Source organism: Sus scrofa, chromosome 1 (assembly GCF_054392235.1).
Source record: "Sus scrofa isolate SSC_HxYL_T2T_F1_AM1 chromosome 1, Sscrofa_HxYL_maternal_Yorkshire_Landrace_v2.0, whole genome shotgun sequence".
Lineage (NCBI taxonomy): Eukaryota > Metazoa > Chordata > Mammalia > Artiodactyla > Suidae > Sus > Sus scrofa.
In genome coordinates, this window is record NC_139383.1 from 187,944,895 (window position 1) to 187,969,573 (window position 24,679).

The 24,679-nt window shown below is 34.5% G+C and overlaps 1 protein-coding gene across 9 annotated transcripts in view; it reads right to left on the minus strand.

The window, feature by feature from the left end:
• Window positions 1-24,679, minus strand: part of MDGA2 (MAM domain containing glycosylphosphatidylinositol anchor 2) — an 837,423-nt gene that overhangs the window by 382,056 nt on the left and 430,688 nt on the right. For all 9 annotated transcript variants that reach the window (XR_014841441.1, XR_014841443.1, XR_014841412.1 and 6 more), the window contains exon 3: window positions 17,580-17,754. Coding sequence is in view for 2 of the 9 variants with exons in the window: in XM_021074079.2 (XP_020929738.1) it covers window positions 17,580-17,754 (175 nt within the window). In the remaining 7 variants the exon portion in view is untranslated. The remainder of the gene's footprint in view (window positions 1-17,579; window positions 17,755-24,679) is intronic.

A 24,679-nucleotide genomic window follows, 5' to 3' on the forward strand; every position in this document is an offset into this window, starting at 1 on the left:
GAACACAGTGTGGAGGCGGAAGTAAGCCCAGGCTCCTTGGCAGCAGAAGGACCGAGGTGGGGGGGCGGGGATAGGAGGAATAAGAGAGGCGAGGTGAGGAGGTCTTTGGTTTGGGAGCATGAGGGTTACATCTCCAAAGCAGGAGAAAAAAGTAAGCAAAGGGAATTGGAGTTTTATTAGTGAAAAAGTACAGAATGAATGTAGAATTTTTAGTGACAAATATTATGATAAGCCCAGAATTAAGAGAGATTGAGCTGGCAATGATATGCAGATACATTCAAGGAAAGAACTCCTGCTAGAGGAGAGGTCTGTAGGAACCAGGTGTGAGATGATGAGGGAGCAGAATTAAAATAGTGGAGGTGGGAGTACAAAACAGCATCTGTTACCCTTTCTCTAATTTAGCTCATTTTGAAATTTGGAAAAAATTTCTAAAATTCTTATGTGTTCACTCCACGTTTTGCATAGAACTCTTAGGGATGGACACCTGAACATGTCTGAAATTAAATAAACCCTTTACTTACTTCATTCACAGCCATCTGGATGTCTTGACTACATATCTGCCTCATAGTTACCTTCTGACACATGGATTTTTATATTCTAAGCCTAGTGACATGGATTAAAAACAAAATAAAACAAAGCAAACAACAGCAAAAAATCCACTGCACTCTTCTGTAGCAGGCATTAACTGCTTTGATTTCACTTTCAACTTAAGAGCTTGAAAGTAAGGGTGATTTTCAGATACTTCAGTATTTGGTGTTCAATCACACCAGTATGGTACTGATACTAAAAAAATGTTAATTAAATGTCTCTCTATCAAGAGAAGAGAGCTAAGGTTTTGAAAATATAAAGTATCAAAGCAAGGTCAGATTTTTTCTATTATATCCTTGGCCAGGGTGACAAGAACCATTTTAATTGTCAATGGGAAAAAAAAAATAATTAAAAGAAAATCTTACCTTAAAGTTAAAGGTAAAAATTATTTTAATTTTAAAGAGCTTCTTATCTTGTATAAATCTAACGGCTCTTTTATCCTCTACGAGTATCTTTCTGCCTTGTCCTATAAAGCTAGCCAGGAATTAATATTCCAAATTACTTCATCTGACTCATGGTATAGATAGAGCTGCAGAAGCAAAGTTTACTAGGTTTTCTTGGGACTGTTATAAATGTAAATTAAATACTATAATACTTTCTGAATAAATTCAGAGAAAGTGTTAAGTCACATAATAGCCTCAAGCGCAATAATTTACCATTCCAACTTTTCTTTTAATCTCTCAGGGAGACTCAGAAGTTGCTAGATTTAAAACCATGTGAAATAAATCTAAACATCCTTATACATATTTTTTCACTCAAATCATTTTATTAGCTCACTTTATTTGTACAAATTAGACTGCTTCTAACTTTTTTATTTTATTAATAAAATACATATGCAATATAGACTTGATAGTAGTAGACTTTATCCTCAGGGAGAGAACTAGAGTCAGAGGGTCCATGAACTGGAAATCAGAACACTGACTGCCAGCCTCAAGTCTCTGGCTGACTCAGCAGAAACATTTACCTGCCATTTAATTTTAGGCTAAGGACTCTCACAAAACCAACTGTCTATTCTCCAGGGCCTTTTACTTGGTTTAGTCAGTGAATTTACCACTTTAAAAATCAAAGATAAAATATATACATACTTCTTAGATATGAGAAAGAAACTTTACTGTATTTAGATACAAACACTTTCTTTTGATTTGTGGATAATAATAAGCATAAAAATATCAACGTACTTGCCCATTAGAATATTGTCATCAACTTTTGTGAAAAACACTGCTACTTTTCAATAAGTTCAAAAATTGATAGTTTTATCCTACTGACAACTAGCAATTAAATGCACACTGGTATAATCATTACATCTATTCTCTTGAATGCTTTGCTGTGTTTAGTGGAAAGACTTTCTAATTAATATCATATTTCATATCATTTTTCCTTTAGTACTTTTAATATGCATACATATTTTACTCACCAGCCTATTTTTCAACCAAGTTTTTATGTCTATTTTTCTCATCTCCAACTAATTATAAACTTCTTTAGGGCAAAGGCCTTGTATTATTGTTTTATCACTCACCGTAGCTTCTAGTAGAATGTTTTGCATACAGCGGGTCTTCATTTAACACTGCAAACTGACTGACTCTAATCGGAAGTGACCTTCTGGGAGCTCTGGTGCAGAAGGCTCTGAATGCTTGGGATTTTCAGAATCAGGTTGAATGAGCACAGGGACCTAAAGGCAGTAGGAACAGGTGCAGAGCAATTGAGAGAAAGCTGCTGGTAGCTACTCTGATTTGTGTGCCTGCAGAATGAGAAAAGGATTCCAGTGTGTGCCCTGTGGATAGTTCTTAAGAGGGTATGTTTGATCAGTAATGAATGAATAATAATAAGCATGATGAAACTACAGCTAAACTGATTTAAAAGCAATTCTTCCACTATATTCTCTGTATAAAAAGCAGTGAACAGGTATGAAATAGGCAATGTTTATGGGGAGCTAAGAAGAGGTAAGTCTTCTAAAGACTCTGGACATAATTCAGAATCAGTTTCACTAAATTTGACAACTGTAAATTGTCAATTAAATTAAACTCATCAATAGAATAGAATATAAAATTAATTCAAGTCTCCTTCTTTAGAGATGAATTTAAAATATACCTTAAAATTGGGAGTTCCCGTCGTGGCGCAGTGGTTAACGAATCCGACTAAGAACCATGAGGTTGCGGGTTCGGTCCCTGCCCTTGCTCAGTGGGTTAACGATCCGGCGTTGCCGTGAGCTGTGAGCGGCTCGGATCCCGCGTTGCTGTGGCTCTGGCGTAGGCCGGTGGCTCAGATTGGACCCCTAGCCTGGGAACCTCCATATGCCGCGGGAGCGGCCCAAAAGATAGCAAAAAAGACAAAAAAAAATAAAAAAATAAAATATACCTTAAAATTGATGTTGGACAAAATCTAGAAATTACTATTAAAAAGATGCCTTGTGATTATATACATATTATATTGCAAATTAGGTTAGTAAAAATATGTGCTAATCAATATTTTAATATTATGTACAAAATAACTTTGAGGGAGTTCCCATCATGGCTCAGCAGAAACGAATCTGACTAGCATCCATGAGGACACGCAGGTTCAATCCCCAGCCTCGCTCAGTGGTTAACGATCCAGCATTGTGCTGAGCTGTGGTGTAGGTCACAGAAACAGCTCAGATCTGATGTTGCTGTGACTGTGGTGTAGGCCAGAGGCAATAGGTCTGATTCAACCTCTAGCCTGGGAACCTCTATATGCTGAGGGTGCAGTCCTAAATAGACAAAAAATAATAGCTTTGATAAAGGTTATGAAAATACAAGATATATAGCTTGCTCTTACAGCTAAAATCAAACTATTACCATTCTAGAATAATGTATCATCATACTAAGGTGAACATATTTCCCTTTATTAACATGTGTCTTTTTGAGTTTCCCCAGAAGCAAACCCTATGACAAAAACTCGAGGGCAAAAAGTGTTTGGAAAATGTCCCCAGAAACACCAGTAAGGTATTGGCAAGGTGTAGGGGAAAAAGACATACAAAGAACGCACTTTAAACTGACAATTGTGAGGAATTAGAATTTAATTTGAGAGGAACTCTGGGAGACAGGGAAAGAGCTTCTCTGAATCATCCCATTCGAGGCCCATGGTAGCTGGGGTATTTATATAACAACTTCCATTAATAATTTTCTGAAGAAAAAATAATTTTCTGAAAGATATGGGGATAGGTAGTAACTTCTCAGAACTTCTGCCTGATGAAAATATGGACAGAGTGGACTCCGGAAACCAAAGAAAATCTCTAGGAAAAGAATTTCAGGTACATACATTTGGAAGTTACTCCAGTGTACACAAAAATAAAGAATGAGAAGAAGATATCAGATAGCAGAAGGGTATCAGCACTCTCTACAGCAATAGTTAATTAGGAAAATTCTATATTTTTGGTACATCTTGAGTTTTTTTTTAACATTCTGCATTTTTTCCACATGAAGGAACTCTTTCTGAATATCTTTGTGATTAATCATGAGGTTAGAGTGAAAATGGAAATTGGATTTCAGTTTCTTTATAGGAACTAACCTTCTTTAAAAAAAAAAACACACTAATATTTAGCTTTAAAAGTTAAATCTTCACTCAGTATGAGAGTTTCTAGTTCTATCCATGTTGCTGCAAATGGCATTATTTCATTCTTTTTTATGGCTGAGTAGTATTCCATTGGTATATATACCACATCTTCCTAATCCAGTCGTGTAACTGGGTCCCCATGACGTACAGTGGGGAAAAAAATTTTTGTTGGGGAAATAACAATAAAAAAATATTTTTGTATAAAACATATTACAAGTCAAAATGGAATATTGGACTGACTCAATTTACAAAACTGGTCTGCTAATTTTTCAGTTGTACTATGAACAACTAATTCTTCATGCTTCACTTCCTGCAACTTTAGACAATTAAAATCAGATTCTCTTCTGATGAACAGAATTTGAGTGAGACATTATAAAAACTAAGAATCAGTCATAGAGTGAAGTTGTCATACTGGTATTATATTCTTCCACTGAAATACAGTTCTACATTTTTTGTTTCATGAAAGGATGGGGGAAAAAATCATAAACTAGAAAATGCTTAAGTTCAGAAGACATTAACATAGAGTTTCAAAGGGGACAAGTCTTAGACTAGGAGTATTTCCTACACCGGGGGAAGGGATAGCAAAACTGGAATCTCAGAAATTGGTAATGTTCCTACTTTATCCATTTAGTAAGCATAATCAATAAATGCATTTCTTTCATGAGGTTGTTTTTATTAACATGTATTTACTTAACTCTTAAAATGTGCTAAAAAGAACAAAATGACAATACACTTTTGAAGTTACTCTTTAACGTCATAAATACACTATAGAAATAGAAAATAGATGGAAGATGAACAGCCAAAACAACAACAGCAAACAAACAGTGATTAGGATAAGTTTAACGAGTATCTCTCAAACCTCAGTGGCTTAGAAAACAACAACAAAAAAATCTTCCTCCCATGAAGGTCTCCTGGGTAGCTTTCCTTTCAAATAGTGACTCTAATATTCAAAATCTTTCCATTGCGTGGCTCTAAAGACCACTAGGTCCTCAGACACTTTACAGGAGCCTCTATATGCAGAAATAGATAAATCAAGACACTGCATGAAGAATTTATGTGAGATGTTTCAGACACTCCACCTAACTATGGCCCATATCACTTCCCCACATATTTCACTGCATGAAGAATTTATGTGAGATGTTTCAGACACTCCACCAAACTATGGCCCATATCACTTCCCCACATATTTCACTGCATGAAGAATTTATGTGAGATGTTTCAGACACTCCACCTAACTATGGCCCATATCACTTCCCCACATATTTCACTGGCAAAAATTAGTCTCATGACCCCACCAGATGAACCGGTGTTTTAAGGAAATTAACATTGGTTTAGTAAACATCTAGAAAGAATCTACTATAGATCATGATGATTAATACATAAAATTTGGAGGTGTGTTTCTTTTTTTTTTGTTTTTTTTTTTGTTTGTTTTTGTTTTTTGTCTTTTTGTCATTTCTTGGGCCGCTCCCACGGCATATGGAGTTTCCCAGGCTAGGGGTCTAATCGGAGCTGTAGCTGCCAGTCTATGCCAGAGCCACAGCAACATGGGATCCGAGCCGCGTCTGCAACCTACACCACAGCTCACGGCAACGCCGGATCGTTAACCCACTGAGCAAGGCCAGGGATCGAACCCACAACCTCATGGTTCCTAGTCGGATTCGTTAACCACTGCACCACGACGGGAACTCCTGGAGGTGTGTTTCTGATACAGTGTATTAAAGTGGTTTGATGTTGGTCTTGCCCCCAGGATGTATTTTTAGCAATGAATTAAATTAAATATGGGAAACAAGTAATATTTTAAACAAAATAGAAAATTATAAAAACTGAAATGAATAGAAAATATAATTATACAACAAACATTTTAAAATATTAAAATATTTATGCATGGATTAAAATAAGTTGAAATTAAGTGAATATAAGATTCTGCCATTAGGTTTACAATTTATCAATTGCACAAAAAATGTTAACAGAATGTCAATTTTCAAATATCTGTTTTTAAAAAAAGTTCTACTGCAAGCTAAATTCAACATAGTAAAATATTACTGCTTTAATTTTTTAAGAAGCTCAAGTAAATAATTCCATCAGTAAGAACACAAATTTCTTGATTATAAGTATACACTTCCAATTTAGACTATGTGGATCAGCTGATATCTACAGAAAACCTATGAATCATTTTAGTAATATCTTTACTATTTTGGGGGTAAACACCAACAAACTTAAGCAAGGTAGGAGAGTCCACAAGAAGGTAAAATGTTTGGTAAATGCCTCATACAAAGAACAATAAAGTGAAAATAATGAACTGGTAAAAAATTGCAGGAAGTCAGAATGCCTTTGTTTAAATATTCCAAATGGCCACATGAAAGATAGTAGATATATGTTCACATTCTAAAAGTCCTAGGAAAGACAATGCAATTTCTAAAATATCAACCAAAAAAATGTTGCACAAGAACTTGAATAAGCACTTACAAAAATAGTAAAAGCTTGTTAGTTGAAAATAAAGTAAAGAAGCTAAGTATACCTTATGTAAGACTGAGAAGAAGAAATTAGGTGAGTCTAAAAATGTAATATACATCTTCATCTACCTGGTCATATCTAAGATTACAAGAACTCAAGCATTCTTAGCATGATATTGTTATGTTCTTCGACTTGGTATGAGTCTCACTGCAGTTTTCGCTGAAGGGTTTTCTGGTGTTACTAAGTTATTTTATAAGTAATTTTAATAATATTTGGGAATTGGATTAGTCATATGTCCTACAAGTAAATAACTGATAAGTGAGCATTCTTCATCTGCAGCATACACAAAATGGCAAAATTATGTCTTGAAATTTATTAACAGGGTAATTGCCATGACAGCAACCCATTTTTAATAAGCATTGTAATTACCACATCAAACATCATTAAGACCTTCCAACCCCAAAGCTGATGTTTTGTGAGGAGGGATGGTGGTGAGAAAATTATGTTTAATGAGATTGACTTAAGGTATTAGTTTTCTTCCAGGGCTTGTCTTACTACCAGTCTTTCCATTAGTCATTAGTCATTCCAGGTTTTTTCTAAACTTTGTTGTTCAGAAGCCATGTCAATGGGTCTAATAAAAATAAACAAAAAACTCACTGTCAATAATTTTTAACTGAGAAGATTACAATTCTTTCCAACACAGGTAAACTGTATTTGAAGAATAAACTGATAACATGTCATCCTAATCTCCCACTAATTTTGCGGGTGGAAATGTAATAAATCTAACAGACAAAGAGAAAAATCAGTACTTGTTCTGAATATAATGAAATGCAACAATTTACCTAAGTGAAATTAAAGTGGGGAATATGTTTTAGAAATAAGAAGGCTTACAAAATGCTTAAATGGATATTGGCAAAGATATCTCTTATGTGCGAACAGTGTCTGCACACAAGAAAACTTATTAAGTTAATGTCTCTGAATCTAATTTCTTTTTGAATTAAAAATAAGTTTTAATCAAACCCTAACCTTTAAAATTCACGACCTCTATTACCCTGTGAGCAATACAGTCATGGCTGAGAATAAGTGAAAGAATTACAGAAACACGTCCTCAAAAAAAAATTTAAAAAAAGGTTTAAATCCCCTCAAGAATCTCAAGGTAACAAATATATTTCAGTATGAGAACTATAAAATTCTATGAACCTACATTTTTTTTTAACAGAGAATATACTCTGTTCCTCCAAAGACAGGTATCGGGGTTCCTGATGAGTGGCCACTGCTTCTTATTGAGGGTAAATGAAGAAGTATTAATGTTGGAAGGATGCTGACACTCATCTGTAATTCTAAAGTCCTAAAATTATAATTTATCTTACATGCATAGCAAATGATCATTCATATGGTCTGAAAACATTAGCAGTAAAATTTAAACATAATATGGAAGTCTATCTTTCATATTAAGCTTTTATTCTTCCTCTAAATCCACCATTTTAGTCACTATTCCCCCAAATACAGTTCATGTAATCTCTCTTCTGTGTCTTTAATTTTTTTTTGACAGCATGCGCAAGTTCCAAGACCAGGGATAGAACCCACACCACAGCAGCAACCAGAAATATAGCTGTGATGATGCTGGATCATCCTTAACCCACTAGGCCACCAGGGAATTCCATTTTTTTGGAATTTTTTTTTCATCTTTAATCAAACTGCTCGCTGATAATGGAATACCTTTGGCTTTTCCTCTTATTTAAATCTACTGTGTTAAGAATTCTGAAGGGTTGGATATTTACCCTATTGACTAGCTAATAAGTTGGTTTGGCCACAGTTTCATGGAAGCTGACGGAAGACAGGAGACTCCTGGGTCAGAGACAAAGGACTTTATTATTCAAGTCTCAGATGGAGGTATGAACTTCATGTTTTCATAGGTTTTCCTCCCTCAATTTCCACACAAGCGATGTAGGAGTAGTCCAGGTGAAGGCTGTACATAGTCTGTGACACAGCTATGGAATCCAGAGTTTAGGAAACTTAAAAGGTCATGCTAGCAAACCTGCTTAATCTTTGCCCTTGAGGGAGATGTTACCTTTATCATCCTGGTCAGGAAGTAAATCTGCCTTCTGCCCTGGAGGCAGACAATGACTCTAATATCTAAGGCTATATGCTACACAAAAATCATTGAAAAAGAGTTCAGGACCAAAAACTGTCAAAAGACACCAGAATTGCATATCAAATATCTCCTCCAAACTACAATGTAAATCCTATTTCTTTAATAAGAGAAATCTAGATTTTCTGTGCCATTTGACAAATAATTTATATTGTGTGGCATCATTTATGCTATTTATCTTCTTGCTTAACATTTGTGCCATATTTAAATAAATTATATATTTCATGCTGTCTCTTTAAGTATTTTAAACTCAGTGAAAGTACAAATTACATAATAAATTCTTTTTTGGCTTACAAAATTTATTGGAAGTGTATTTTGGATAGCTTCTCAAATATTTAATGCATGAATAGGGGTTAAAACTTACTTTTTAAGTGTTTCATCCTAAGTCACAACTAAACAAATTTTAGTGGAAGAGTTGTACCCTATCAGGTTTGATGGGGGAAATTGGTTAGGATGTGGCACCAACATTCCCTATGCAATTGCCTATACTTTTCTTTTATCTTTTTAGTAAATTTTATTTGGTGTCAAATATGAAAGCACATCAATTCTTAAGAATTAAAGAAAAGTGTAAATATAAATAGAATTAAGGAGTTCCCATTGTGGCACAGAGGAAACGAATCCGACTAGGAACCATGAGGTTGCGGGTTCGATTCCTGGCCTTGCTCAGTGGGTTAAGGATCCGGCATTGCCATAAGCTGTGGTGTAGTTTGCGGACGCAGCTTGGATCTGGCTTTGCTGTGGCTCTGGCGTAGGCTGTTGGCTACAGCTCTGATTAGACCCCGAGCCTGGGCCTCCATATGCTGCGGGTGCAGCCCTAAAAAGGACAAAAGACAAAATAAATAAATAAACAGAATTCATAGTAATCTTCTGACAAAACTTGGAATAAGATTACTTTTTACTTCTAGGAACTTAATAACGAGGACCTCCAAGGCAAAAGTCTTCAAATCTGTGTTTTTATGAACTAAATTTTATCAAACTATCCATGCACATAGTTTAGAAAGCCAAATAATTATACAAAACACAACCTCAAGTATTTCCAGTACCGAGAGGCAACTTTTTCTAATGAATTTCTTAACCATTCTTGGTTTTATCTTCATATATCTAAATGTTGAGCTGCAATTTACAAGTTTTTTTTTTTCATTGTCATTGTTTTACTGATTTCTTTGCTTTATAAGAGAAGCCTTTAGCTCTCTCATACTAATTCTTCCCATCCCCCCATATTCCTTATATTTACATCATACTTACTGTAAGTTAGCTGCTATTTTTTAAAATTTATTTTTGGGGGACCGTGCCTATGGCATGTGAAAGTTCCTGCACCAGGGATCAAATCCACACCACAGCAGCAACCCAAGCCACGGCAGTGACAAAGCTGGATCCTTAACTTGCTTCGCCACAAGAGAACTCCCAATTGCTATTGTTATCAGTGACTATGCAAGTATGTCTTCACAGTTGAACCTTGTAATATATTTCAATTACATTTCATTTCATACAATGGTTTTTTTGTGTTGTTAATAACACATTTTGTTGCCTCAATGGTGTGTGCATCCATCATTACCATATTAATAAGCTTTCTATGAGAAGTTAAAATCCTTCTCTAAAACGTCAGATAACACACCAGATGTATCACTCTTCTGCAGACATCTTTCAGGGAATCTCCTTCTTCCAGCCTCAGTCTGTCTTGGTTGCTCTAGAGTTCCAATACAGAGCTGTTATCATGGTTTTTCACTTCATTGTTAGCCTAAGATTCTCTTCTGTATTCTTCTATATACAATCTCCTACTTTCAGTTTTATTTATTATTATTATTATTTGTCTTTTTAGGGCCACACTTGCGGCATATGGAGGTTCCCAGGCTAGGGATCAAATCAGAGATATAGATGCCGGACTACACCGCAGCCATAGCAAAGCCAGAATCAAGCCACATCTGACCGATACCACAGCTCATGGCAATTCAGGATCCTTCACCCACTGAGCAGGGTAGGGGATCAAACCTGCATCCTTATGGATGCTAGTCAGGTTCATTTCCGCTGAGCCACAACAGGAACTCCAAATCTCCTACTTTTTAAATGAGTTTGGTGAAACATACTTAAATACAAGTTATTTTTAATATCCTGAGTCTTCATTAATGTTTCTGAAAATTCCTTTTTTCTATTTTCCTGTTATTATTATATGAATGCAAAATTTCCCTTTTTTCCTGAGAATACTATTTACAAATATCAGTAATTGTGTTTTATTTTGTGGTTTGGCTCCATGAGTATCCTTGCCTCATGAATTCTTTTCTCAATTTCTTTTTCTTGGTTTCTCTATTTTATTTTTTAGAAGATTGTCTCAAATGTTTGGTTATCTGGTACATTCACATGTAAGATTCACATGGTAGCTCTGCTGATCAACAGTAGACTTCACTGTGAGTGTATCAGCTGAACTATTTAACCAAGGACCCTCTTGTCAGGATTTGTAGACTTTTCTCCATGGCTTATCAACTTTCCTACATATGAATTCTCTAATATTCTGCCAGAAAGGCATTCCTAGAACCAAGTGTGAGAAAGGATTGTGATAAGTATGTAAATTTTCACTTAAAAATCTTGATGTAAGAATATGTTGCCTTTAGTTTTTGATGATTCCACATTTCTTTTTTTTTTTTTTTTTCTTCTTTTTCTTTTCTTTTAGGGCCGCACTGTGGCATATGGAAGTTCCCAGGGTAGGGGTCCAAACAGAGCTGTAGCCACTGGCCTATGCCACAGCCATAGCAATGCCAGATCCAAGCTATATCTGCAACCTATGCTGCAGCTCACGGCAACACCCAGATCCTTACCCCACTGAGTGAGGCCAGGGATAGAACCTGCATCCTCATGGATACTGGTCAGATTTGTTTCTGCTGAGCCATGGCAGGAACTCCTAATTCCACATTTTTTTAGTCCAAAATTTCTCTGGTTCAGCATCTCAGAAAAAAATAAATATCTAATCTTCTATAGGGATCTGACTAGAAAGTTGATTGGAAAAGGGATGTGGTTAGGTATTGAATTGTGTGAAATGTGGAAGGATATCTGGGTATGTAACTCTCCTTTTATAGACATTCAACCAATTCTGTTTATTAAACTAAATTACACTCCAACGGCTAAGTAGTATCTCCAATTCCTGGGCATTTCAAGAATTCTATAACATAAGTATGCCTAAAACTGTTCTCCATACTGACAGCTTTGATTTCTAGCTTTCCTTAGGATACTAAGCAGTGGCCATTCCCTGATCTGATTCTTTCCCTCAAAATTGTTTTTATGTCATCTCCTCTCCCACTCATCTACCTTTACTGATAAGTGTTTTGCTTTATTTATTTATTATTGCTTTAGCACAGTTTCAGGAAGAAGGCAGGAAAAATGAATATGTCTAAAAATAGCGGGTTTAAATAGAATTAATTCTACATGTTTCTTTTAAAAATATAGTTGTTTGGGAGTTCCCGTCATGGCACAGTGGTTCACGAATCCGACTAGGAACCATGAGGTTGTGGGTTCGATCCCTGCCCTTGCTCAGTGGGTTAAGGATCCGGCATTGTCATGAGCTGTGGTGTAGGTCACAGACGCGGCTCTGATCCCGCGTTGCTGTGGCTCTGGCATAGGCTGGTGGCTACAGTTCCCATTCGACCCCTAGCCTGGGAACCTCCATATGCCGCGGGAGCAGCCCAAGAAAAAATGGCAAAAAGACAAAAAAAAAAATATATATATATATATATATGCATAGTTGTTCGTGTTGAGACCCTTACAAGCTATTTCCTAGCAAAAGAATTGTGGTTGCTTAGCTTTTGATCAGAAATATTTGTATAAATGACTAAGTCAGATTTTACAAAAAAAAAGTTATATGGTTATAAAATCTGCTTGTTTATACTTTTCTAAGGAATATACTTCATAAAGCATCTTGAAATGCTTTTAAAACTCTTAAGAAACAAAGCGATAGGTCATAATAAACTGTTAAACATAATTATATCTTCTCAAAATAGTAACACAGAGCAAACCATATTCTTGACTGAAATAGTGAAAAAAATACATTTTCTTTATAAAACCTACATGGTCCAATTTTTCTACTATAAGAAATCTTAGAAAATTATGTGGGAAGAAACTGCTAATTCAAATTAATAAATCTTCCCAAGTTGATCAAAATATTAATATAGTGCCACAAATATTTCAAAATATCTATCTAATAAAAATCACCTCATTTTATATCAATCAGTATTACAGCAGGTTCCTCTTCAGATAATAAATTTCCTCATCAAGATAGTGAGGAGTTAGCATTAAATTTTGTTATAGGGATTTATTAGCTCTAAAGTCTGGAAACTTATGATCAGAATATGGAGTTTAATTAGAGATATACATTTTCACTATTATGAAGTCTCTCCAGAACTAGTGATGACTATAAAATTAATACTTTGAGGAGGATGCATTTTTAAAAAACTTATCAAAAGGGATTCAAGGCTAAATTCTAGTACCGTTTGTTAGAATTTTTGCTAAATTTAAGCCATAGTCTGCCTTAGCTTATGTTGCAAATATAATCCTTACCTGCAGATTATTTTGTATTCTACACCCATTCTCTGTTCCAAGTTCTACCAACGTCGATAAACCAGTTTAGAAAAGAAATATAAACGAACAGTGCAGTTGATTCTAAAACCATGGCTTCAAACTTTAAAAAAAATGAATCCTATTGTTTCACCATTTCCAAAAATATTTAAGGCAAAGGTATCTGAAATAAAGTTGCTCATTTGTTTATGGTTTATAAAAGTGAATATTTATTCAATCAACCAGTTCAAAATCCACGTAACAAATGAATCCTAAAACTTTAATCCAATTTTAAACATCAAGGTTGAGAAGTTTTAACTCAGTTCTAATATGCTAATTATGTTCCCGTTGCAAGACATGTTTCTACAATTTTTTTTTTTTTTTTTTTTTTTAGAAAGGCAATTTTTTTTTTGGTCGTTTTGCTATTTCTTTGGGCCACTCCCGTGGCATATGGAGGTTCCCAGGGTAGGGGTCGAATCGGAGCTGTAGCCACTGGCCTACGCCAGAGCCACAGCAACGTGGGATCCGAGCAGCGTCTGCAACCTACACCACAGCTCACGGCAACGCAGGATCGTTAACCCACTGAGCAAGGGCAGGGACCAAACCCGCAACCTCATGGTTCCTAGTCAGATTCGTTAACCACTGTGCCACGACGGGAACTCCCTCTACAATATTTTCTTAGCCTCTTTGCTGAAAACTCCATCTTGTCCTGCTTTACTTTACCCCATCTTCCTGTTTGAAAAACAGTCACAGTGCTGGTGAATGATTTAAGCTTAAGCACAAAGACCTAAAGGCGTAAGTTATTCATATGGTCAGCTGAATGGAGACCTAATGCGTTGGTCTAGGCATCAGGGACCTGTGCAGATTGGCATGTCATTTGCGCAAGCATGGTAAGTCTCTAAAGAATAAGAGAAAGAGGAACCTCATGGCCAAGTGGTTTATGAGCTGTTGTTAGCAGAATATGCTTTAGCAAAGAGAACCAAGGTGCATACCTAGGCAGCTGGTTTCAGCAAATAGGCATGCCTTTTGCAGAAGCTGTGCATTTGCAGAAGCACAGTGAGGATTCTCTGAAAAGCTGTGCATAGATAGCTAACTCAAATGCTAATGATTGTTAAATGCCTAAAGGTCAGAATAAAAGCTTAACCACCTACCAGCTATGTGACTTTTAAAATAATAAAAAAAACCCTATATCCTCCACCTATAGCCCCCTCCTCACTTGACTAATCCTCAAGAGCACAATAAAAGCAGTGTGGTTTCTTGAGGTGGGGCTCTTGGTCCCTGAGATCTTGAGTCCCCCAGTTCCCACCTTTACTTAAGATAAAAGTCTCTGTGTCTTGTTTTATGTCAACTTTTTTCCTTAAGTTTCACAGCACCCATTCTTCAGCCTCATCCTGCTGAGCTGGTCTCGGCTTGTTTGTATTGACAATGAAAATACAGGTTTTAAAATATAAAGATTGATGTAGAGAAAACTTGAGCCTAATAACTGGGTTTTTCAATTAAGATTATAATTGGAACCCATGGCATCCCCAAAAGACCTAATTGTCTCTACTGTAAAGTGTTCTTATCAGTTAAAACATGTTTGAAAATTTACTATGTAATTTATTTATTTGAACTTTCAAAATAGGAATAACTACTTAAAACATATGTCTAGATCCCCATAAGAAAGATCTTCTCTGGAGCTAAAAGTAAGGCATTCCCAGGAAAATTTATATTAGCGGGTTGTCACATTTATTCATTTAGTGTGTGTGTATATATATATATAGTTGTTTGTCTTTTAGGGCGCACTCACAGCATACAGAGGTTCCCAGGCTAGGGGTCCAATGGGAACCGTAGCCACTGGCCTACACCACAGCCCCAGCAACTCAGGATAGCCACCTCTGCAACCTACACCACAGCTCACAGCAATGAGTGAGGCCCAACCACTGAGGGATGGAACATACATATTCAGGGATCCTAGTTGGGTTCGCTAAGCACTGAGCCATGATGGGAACTCGAGTTTATAATTTAATATGTGTTATTCTCTCAAATAATATAATTTTAAGCACGTTTCTAATAAATCCTTGCCACCAAAAACATGCTGAAAGTAGCACTTTACTATAGTATGCATCACAGAGACATTTCACTTAACACAGAAGGAGATGTTTGTCAAGTTCAAGTTGTATAGGAAAAATCCTAAAGGAGGTCAAAGAAGAAAGGAATGGACCTACTTTGTTCAAGCCTGGATGCTTGGAAGGTGACACAGGCCTTAAAGGACTAGCAGGGCTTAGGAAAATTGGAGGCAGTTCTTCAGTCAGTTCCACTCAAGTGCACAATATGAACTAAGATACTGAGGCACAACTGAGTCAGGACAGCAAGGGATATGAAAAAGTAGAAAATAGTGGGTATAATGCAGAACAGTACTGAAAAGGCTTTGTCATAAGAACAGAAGACTATTTTTAAGTCTTTAAAATGTAATTTCCCTCTTTGTATTAGATTTTTAACCCAGCAATACAATTTTATTATTATTATCAAACTTAATGGAGTGGCAATGTAAGTCACAATTTCTCATTCAAAACCTTAGGAGAATATTTCTCAAATAGCTCAGATTTTAGGAAGATAATACAGTACATATACTAAGCATTATATAACATACCCAGAAGGTTTTGTGGCAACACTGTATAGTCAAACACATTCTTTCCAGAGCAAAATGTATGATTATTGAGACAAAGTAGGGTAAATAAAGACCAGAAAGTCATTTCCACTTTTGATTTCAAGTCATTTTAGGTTAGATGTTGCCTCCAAACTAGTTCACAACAGCTCTTATTGAAAAAAAAAAGTTACCAATAAAACAAAACATACTCATTTAATCTTCAGAACTTTTTAAATTTTATAATTGTGTCTATGGTGCTGAAGCTACACATTTTAAAACTTCATGACAAAAGTTAAAACAAAAAAATCATAGGTGCATACTTTAAAAAGTTAATAGAAGCATTTAATCCATTTAAATTAAGTTTAGTGTCATTTAAATAATATATAAACAAAAAGACTAAAAATAGTATTTCTTAAGTATATGTTACTTAAAATATTTAATTTGGGGAGGTTGCCCAGAGGCTATACTGTTGGGAATCGTACGGGTGGGTAAGGCCAACCTGGAGACCCATAAGGACAGGGTGAGAGAAGCACATGGGACACAGGTGTTCGAGTTATGTCAGGGGATGCCTAAGGAACCGGAAATATTAGAGAGAATGCCAACATGAGCTCCTCTCTCATCCTTACTAGCAGTAGTGCAAACACCTGATGTTGAATCACAAATCTCAATCACCCAAATAATAAAATGAGATGCAACATAGGATCTAAATAAATAGATCGCATATAATTCCAATCACTTTCCTAACTATGCAACACTTGCTCTGAAAAAGAAAAAAGGAAAGAATGAAAGATGAGTAGAAATACAGGTAGAAAAACACTTGTTACTTATGTCTGAATCATTAAAATATAAATAAATAAAATTAAATGCTTTTATTTCCACAGTAGAGAGTTAAATAAACTGAGAGTTCCTGTAAAATGACAATGGAGTGATGATTCCTGTGTAAAAGACCAAACTGAATGTAGACCCCTAATTTGTCTTGGTAGGAAAGAAAGTAAGGAGACTAGGAAGACTTTAAATATATTTGCTAATGGCAAAAAGTAGAAAAATGAGACCAACAACAAAAATAAATCAACAAACACTTTCCAGGTGGCATAGCATTGCCCTAGGTACTGATTTCTTTCAACAGAACTGGATCAAAAAGAGACTCTACACAGAGATTTTGGCCTTTCACAAGCAAATTCAAATAGCTTTTCTCACATGATATGTACTTTAAAAAGCAAGAATAGCTGAAAATAAACATAGGCAAAGTTAACAAAATTAGTAACAATATATACAGCATGGTCCTTTCTTTAAATATAAATATTCATTTATATGTGTGTGTGTGTGCGTGTATGTGTATATATATAAAGATATAAAGTCTATACATTCAATACTAACAGTTATTGGTAGGATTTTCAATGATACTTATTGTCTTATTAAATTGGTACTTAAATGTTCTAGAATAAGTATCTACCATTACAAACTTTTTCTAATGGAAATTCTTCAGGAAATATGTTAAATGAGCTATCATTCTCTTACATATTTTTCATTCTCAACTAAATAGAACCCCATTTTTTGGAATAAACTGTAATTTTTCTCAATAGATGTAACAATTAAAAATAGGTCGGTCTCAGTAGACTTAATTATAGTTTTTGGAAATTTACTTACAGTACACATCCACTCTGATTGACTTTATCGCTGGGGACCCCAAGCCATTCTCTGCTTTACAGTAATATCGGCCTCCTTGGTGTCGTTGAATATTTGTAATCCTCAAAGTCTCGTTGAATACACTTGAGTCTTGGAATCTGTCAGAGGCACTTCCTGCTGTTTTGGTCCACCTGATCTGAGCAAGTATCAACAAAGATTGTTACTTTAGGTTGGTTTTCTCACTGAAAAATTAAACAGCAATTACTCATTGAAGAGTTTGCTTTCAGAACTGCTCCAAAAATTAAGTTTATACACACAATTGAATTATCCAGTTGTAAATGTAATGTCATCACTGCATAGTGTGTATAATTCTACTTCAATTGCATCAAGTTCATCAGTTTAATCAGTGTGAAGGGCAATATAAATATACTACAAAGGGAGTTAAATATAAGTAATATATTAGAAATATGGATTTGTTTCTCTTTTTTTTTAAGCATTTAAAATTTTCTTTCATATTTTGCAAACCCTATAGGCACGTTTTATTTATTTAGAGCAGGCAAAACAGGCAGACTCTCAATTTCTTTTTGGACATGCTTTCAGTATTTTACCATTTTGGCTTATTGAGATTAGGTATAATTTTATACACCTAGGTCTTAAAAGTATTTTTTGATTTTTTTATGACTTTGTTTTAAAAAGCCAACAAATGACTTATCTGTTTTGATAATTAGAATTCACTCTACATCAATAATTATTTTCAAAAAATGTATAAACTTTTCCAAAGAGAACACTTGTATTAAACTGCCAAAGCACTTTGAATATCTAACACATTCCATTATAAACAATACCATTCTTTCAAACACAGCTGTGTACAACAGACTTAGTTTTTACTAGACATAAAGACTGACACTCAAATTCTGTGTATTTTAGCTTATAAAACCTGAACAAAAGCCACATGATGGTACTGTAAAGTGATTCAAAATAGGAAGTTCTACAATTAGGTTTTATTTCTCTCCTTGTCCATACTGAATAATATGTTTTTGTTTGTCTTTTATATTTTTAGATTAAAAACTATTCATAGAAATTCTCTGGTCAAACACGAATAAATATAGAAAAATGCAATTAAAGACTGGTCATCAAAATTGAAATTCTTTAACACTGCCATTATTTATTCTATTTTCATACAATGTTAATTCAATTTTATGATCTAATGACATTAAATATCTTTAAAAAGTTTTCCAAATCATTATAATATCAGTATAAATAATGTTTGCCCTTAATAATGAGTGAAAATGTTAGATTTTAATAAATATTGATTCATTAATTAAAACAAATAGCAAATATTTATTTAACACTTTGTGCAGAAAGTTGTGCAAAAATCATCCCAAGAATAAATGGGAAAGGGTGGGGGAAAAAACTGTAATTGCAATGTATACATCTAAGGATAACCTGACCCCCTTGCTGTACAGTGGGAAAATAAAATTAAAAAAAAAAAAGAATAAATGGGATGATTCTGGATTTCAAACAGTTTATAGCTGATTATTTATATACTCATAAAAAAACATAGTGTAACAAGAGCACTGGTTTCATAAGTGCTACTTCCATACAGAAATGTAGGGTTCTGTTTTAATTTAAATTTCAAAATCTATCAGTAACCAAATAAAGAAGATTTAAATAAGTAAGCAAAAAAAAATCAAATTACATATTTTGTTCTTGTGCAGAGATAGGCTAATTCTCTCTAAAATAGCAAATATTTCTGAGATATAACCCAAGATATAAATAAAATACAATTCCAATTAAAACACCAAACTTTCTTTGGCCATCGCAATATAGTACTAAAACTGATTTTTGAAAATAAGCATTTATATTTAAAAATAAAATTAGGAGTTTGGGATTAATATACATATACACTATTATATATAAAATAGTTATATATTTTATATAGAATATAAAACAAGAACCTACTATAAGGACCTACTGTATAGTACAAAGGACCTACTATACAGCACAAAGAATTGTACTCAATATTTTGTAATAACCTATAAGGGATATATATACACACATATATATTCAAGCACATATATATAGAGAGAGAACTGAATCACTGCTGAACACCTGAAACTAACACAACATTGTAAATCAGTTATATTTCAAAAAAATATTTCAGAACATTAAGAGTAAACAGGATAAAAAGATTTATGTAAGTAATCTAGCAATTTTGGATGTTAAAAATATTATATTAAGACAATAATTTAGTTCTAGAATATTATTACAGTGCTGAGAATTGTCTAGGAATGGGGCGAAGAGAGCAAGAGTGTGTGTGTGTGTGTGTGTGTGTGTGTGAGAGAGAGAAAGACAGAAAGCGAGAGAGAGACAGGGAAATAAGAGAGTGAGAGAAAAAATTATGATTTAGACTAGCAATTACCAAACTATTTGGTCTTGGAACACCTTTATACTTTATAAATATTATCAAAGACCCACAATAGCTTTTTTTAAAATTATATCTATTCATAATCATTGTATTAGAAATTGAAACTGAGACAATGTTAAATTATGTACTATTGACTCATTTTAAATCATATTAATAAACTGATGGCATAATAACAGGAGGAACATTTTAAATCAGAAAACTCTACTCTTCAAAACAAAAAATAATTTAGTAAAATTAATTGTTTTATATTTTTGCAAATCTCTTTGGTATCTGCTCTAGAGCAAAAGAGCTGGCTGGATGATGACATTAGCTTCTACATGCAATCTGTGGCAATGTTTGAAATATTTGAAGAAAAGCCTCATGCTGATATCTGGTTATAAATGGAAAAGTATTTCAAGAGCCTTTTCAAATAATTGTGGATAGTCTTCTTTGATACTACACTAAAACTCTGCAAGTGTCAGTCTCCTAATATTTGCTTGCAAAGTAGAACTGAAAACCATATCAATGCCCTTTTGGCATTCTATTAAACTAAAATCCATTGGTCTATCTTGCATTTTTAATGGGTCTTTTACTCATACACAATTTTGTAACACTAAACATTAGTCACTAGGAAAACATAAAATCACTGAGTTATAAAGATCTTTCAGATGTTGAGATTATTTTATTACATGATGAAAGTCACATATATTAATCCCATCATCAATCTTTAGAGAAGACCCTTTAAGTGTTGGAAAACTGTCATGCTTATGCTGGCAGATCTTCTAAAATTCTATTTTTTCTCTTAAAAATATGACATTTATCATTAGTAACAAAGATAAGGCATTTTATTTCAGGTGGGAGGTTTGCTTTAGTCATTTTTGAGAAAATATCTGCCAAATACCCAAGTCTGAATAACTATTATTGGTATAATACTCATTCTTTTAAGTAAAAACATTATTCTATGAAAAAAAGTAGCTGATTCACCACAAAACTCAACCATGCAATCCTTTACCTTGAGACAACCACTGCACTTTAGTAAGCAGCAGAAATGATTTATAGGAATTCTCCATTTTTATTTCACATAGAATATTAAAGATATCCAAGTTTCGAGATGTTAAAAGTTGGAGTTCCTGATGTAGCTCAGCGGTTTACAAACCAAACTACTATCCATGAGGATGGAGTTTGAGCCCTGGCCTCACTCAGTGGGTTAAGTATCTGATGGTGCCATGAGCTGTGCTTTAAGTCACAGATATGGCTCAGATCTGGCATTGCTGTGGCTGTGACGTAGGCCAGCTGTTACAGCTCCAATTTGACCCCTAGCCTGGGAACTTCCATATGCCACAGGTGCAGCACTCAAAAAAAAAAGTTAAAAATTAATACTGATTTTTACTGATGAAAAAAGAACCCCCAGACATACTCTAATAAAAGTTGAGACCTCAAAGTCTACAAAGTAAACTGTAAAGGGTTCTAGGAAGAAGGAACAAAATGTTAAAATATGTCAGAGCCTGTTCACTCCCTAATGTTAATTTTTTCCTTCCTCCACAGTAATTGAACTCCACATTATTCATCAGGCACAAGGCTGCCCCAGACAAAGGTACTTCCCTGCTGGCCATTCAGCTATGTTTTTGCCAGTGTATTCTGAGCTGGAATGTCTTTATAGGGAAACTGTACTCCACATTTTGCTCATTTCAGCACATTTCCACTGGCTCCCATCTTGGACCATGAGCTGTTAGGAAATGAAAGTCAAACACAGAGGAGCAATAAAACAGAAGAATCTAAATCTCTGACATCATAGAGGCACTACTAACTTGCAGTATTCATAGCTCTGGGCTTCTACCTGAGAAAGAAATAAAATTCTATCTAATGTCATACTTGGTGGCATTTCTATGACTAACAGCCAAATTTAATTTTAGTTGATAAGCCTAGGTTGATACAGGAGGTCAGCTTAAGATTCTCATCTCCAACACTGAAAGTTCAAAAACAGCGGAACAGCATTTGTGTTTATTGTAAAAGATGGGAGGAGGGGCTATATTCCAGGATCCAACAGCCAAGGTCTTTGTGTGAAAGAAAAATACACAGCGATTTATAAACATTTAGTAACCTGAGGGTTCAAATAACCCCACCTAACATACTTGAAATAATATTCCAACAACCCAACAAATAAACTGGCTCTGAGGCCTTGCATTTGGAGGTTCTATAGAAAAGCATATGGTGGTAAGCAATTAGTATTAAAATATGTGCATTTAAGGGTTAACTATGGTTGGCCTGCTTAATACACAATTTATACAATTTAAGTACTAAATAAGGTTTATTAAAGCCAAAAGGACATAGAGCACAGGGATTTCAATATTATAGAAAATCCTAGGAATTTGGAGTGGGTGCAGGGCACAAACTCTTAGTGGCTCATGGGACAAAAGGGAAGAAGAAAAGTAAGTTATCTGCAGTCTTCAACTGACGGAGCGCTGGAAGAGGAAAACATGTCTCTGTGTCAGAAACAGTAGATATTTTATTAACAAATAACAATAGAATCATAAAAGTCTGCTTAAAATAATAGAAGAATGCTCAATTCCAATAATGGAAAAAATGAAATAATGGGGAAAAGTAGAAAGGATAGAAAACTGATAACATGAGAAAAATAGAGGAAAGGAAAAAGAGAAATGCATGATTTTAAATAAATAATTACCATGGAATAAGAGAGAAAGCTGTATCAGTTATAGACTAAATATTAATAGACTGAATTTGCCTATTATAAGAGTCTATTAGATTGGATTTATAAAAAATTAGTTTCACGGTGCTGTGGCTGTGGTGTAGCTGGGCAGCTGCAGCTCCAGTTCAGTTCATATGGTAACTTCCATATGCTGCGGGAACAGACCTTAAAGGCAAAAAATAAATAAATATAATAAATAAATATTTTAAAAGTTGATATTACCAAATTTACATATATATACATATACAATTACATATAAGCATTTATGCTTTATTTATATATAATTTGTATATTATATAGACATAACTGAATTTAAAAATAAGATGTTTAAATTCTGTTTATCAAATATATATTCTTTAATATATGTTACATATACATAATATAATATGTGTATTAAACAAGGTGACAATAAAAGATTGTAAGCCAAAGAAAGCATGGACAATGTGATAACAGATATATGTAAATGATCAGAAGGGAATATATAATAAGATTAAATTAATGAGAAGAAATTTGTAACTTACAATACCAATAGGGAAAGAAGGTCATCATTTTATGTTTAAAGTTATAACTGATAGCAAAAATATAGTTATTAATTGGTATGTAGCTAAAATTATAAAACAAACAAAAGTAGAAGCTAAAGAATTTGAGAAACATGCAGGTGCAGTGGGAATTTCCAATACATCTCTGAGAATTATGACTAGTAAATGTAAAGAATATATGACTAGTAAAATATAAAAAATCCTCCATCCATAAAATAATGGATTTTTTTTCTTGTGTTTATTTAAACAGTTACAAAAATTTACAAACATTTAAAAAATTGATCATGTGGTTAGAAGCAAACAAGAACCCTTAAACCTACACTTAATTAAAAAGCAGAGACAGTACAGGCCATGTTCAATGGACTGAATACAGTTAAAAATAAATAATCGACATACGACAAAGATATAAGACAAAGTATGAGAATGCTAGGGGTTTGCACTGTGGTTCAGTGGGTTAAGAATCCAACTAATGTGGCTCAGGTCACTGAGGAGGTGTAGATTTGATCCTTGGCCCAGTGCAGTGGGTTAAAGGATCCAGCGTTGGTGCAGCTATGGTGTAGGTCAGAGCTGTGACTCGGTTTCAGTCCCTGCTGTGGGTGCAGTCATATATTTTTTTTTAATTTTCCATTAAAAGGAAAATTACTAAATATCTAAAAGTCAATGACTAGCAAACCATTTCGAATCTAATCTATGCACACAGTGAAAGGAGTACAAAGAGGAAAATATAAACCTTAAGTACCTTCTATATTAAGGAATGAATAAATAAATAAATAAGCACTCATCTAAGTCATTTTATTTTAATGTAGGCTGCTGGGTTTTACCCTGAATTGCTATTTGTTAAGCAACACAAGTAGAACCAATTCATCTTTATTTTTAATTTCTTCTCCTGGAGACCCTTATGGGCTAGCTGTCCCAGGTATGCAGAATGTCACTGGGGGAACAAAAAAATACACAAGTACCACAGGAAGATTTTATGGGTAATTCAACTTTGGGTCCCAGCAATTAATGCGGTAGAGGATCAATTAAATAAAAATATAGGACGAGTGAAACTTGAGGGGTTGGTGGATTTAATGGTGAGGATTAGATTCAGCTATAAGACAGACCACTTAATAATTATTTATGTGAGATAAAAGATATATTCCATAATGTAGTTATGTGTGTATATAAAATCTGGAATAAGAATAAGGCAGACCAGTGCGCACTCAAGGGCTCTGCTCAGGGACTCAGGCTCTTTGGAGGTACCTGCTGTACTCTGTGCTGTTTGAGCTCAAAGTCTAAAATTGAGGCTACAGATCTAGATTTCACATTCCATTCCTAGCAGAAGGAAATAGGAAAGGACAAAACAGTGGGCAATAACTGTCTTCTACAAAAGGTTCTAAGATGATGCTCAGGACACTGGTTCACCTCATGGAGTCTAGCCCCACCCCTAGCTGCAGGAAAGGCTGGGAAATGTATTGTTTATCATGCA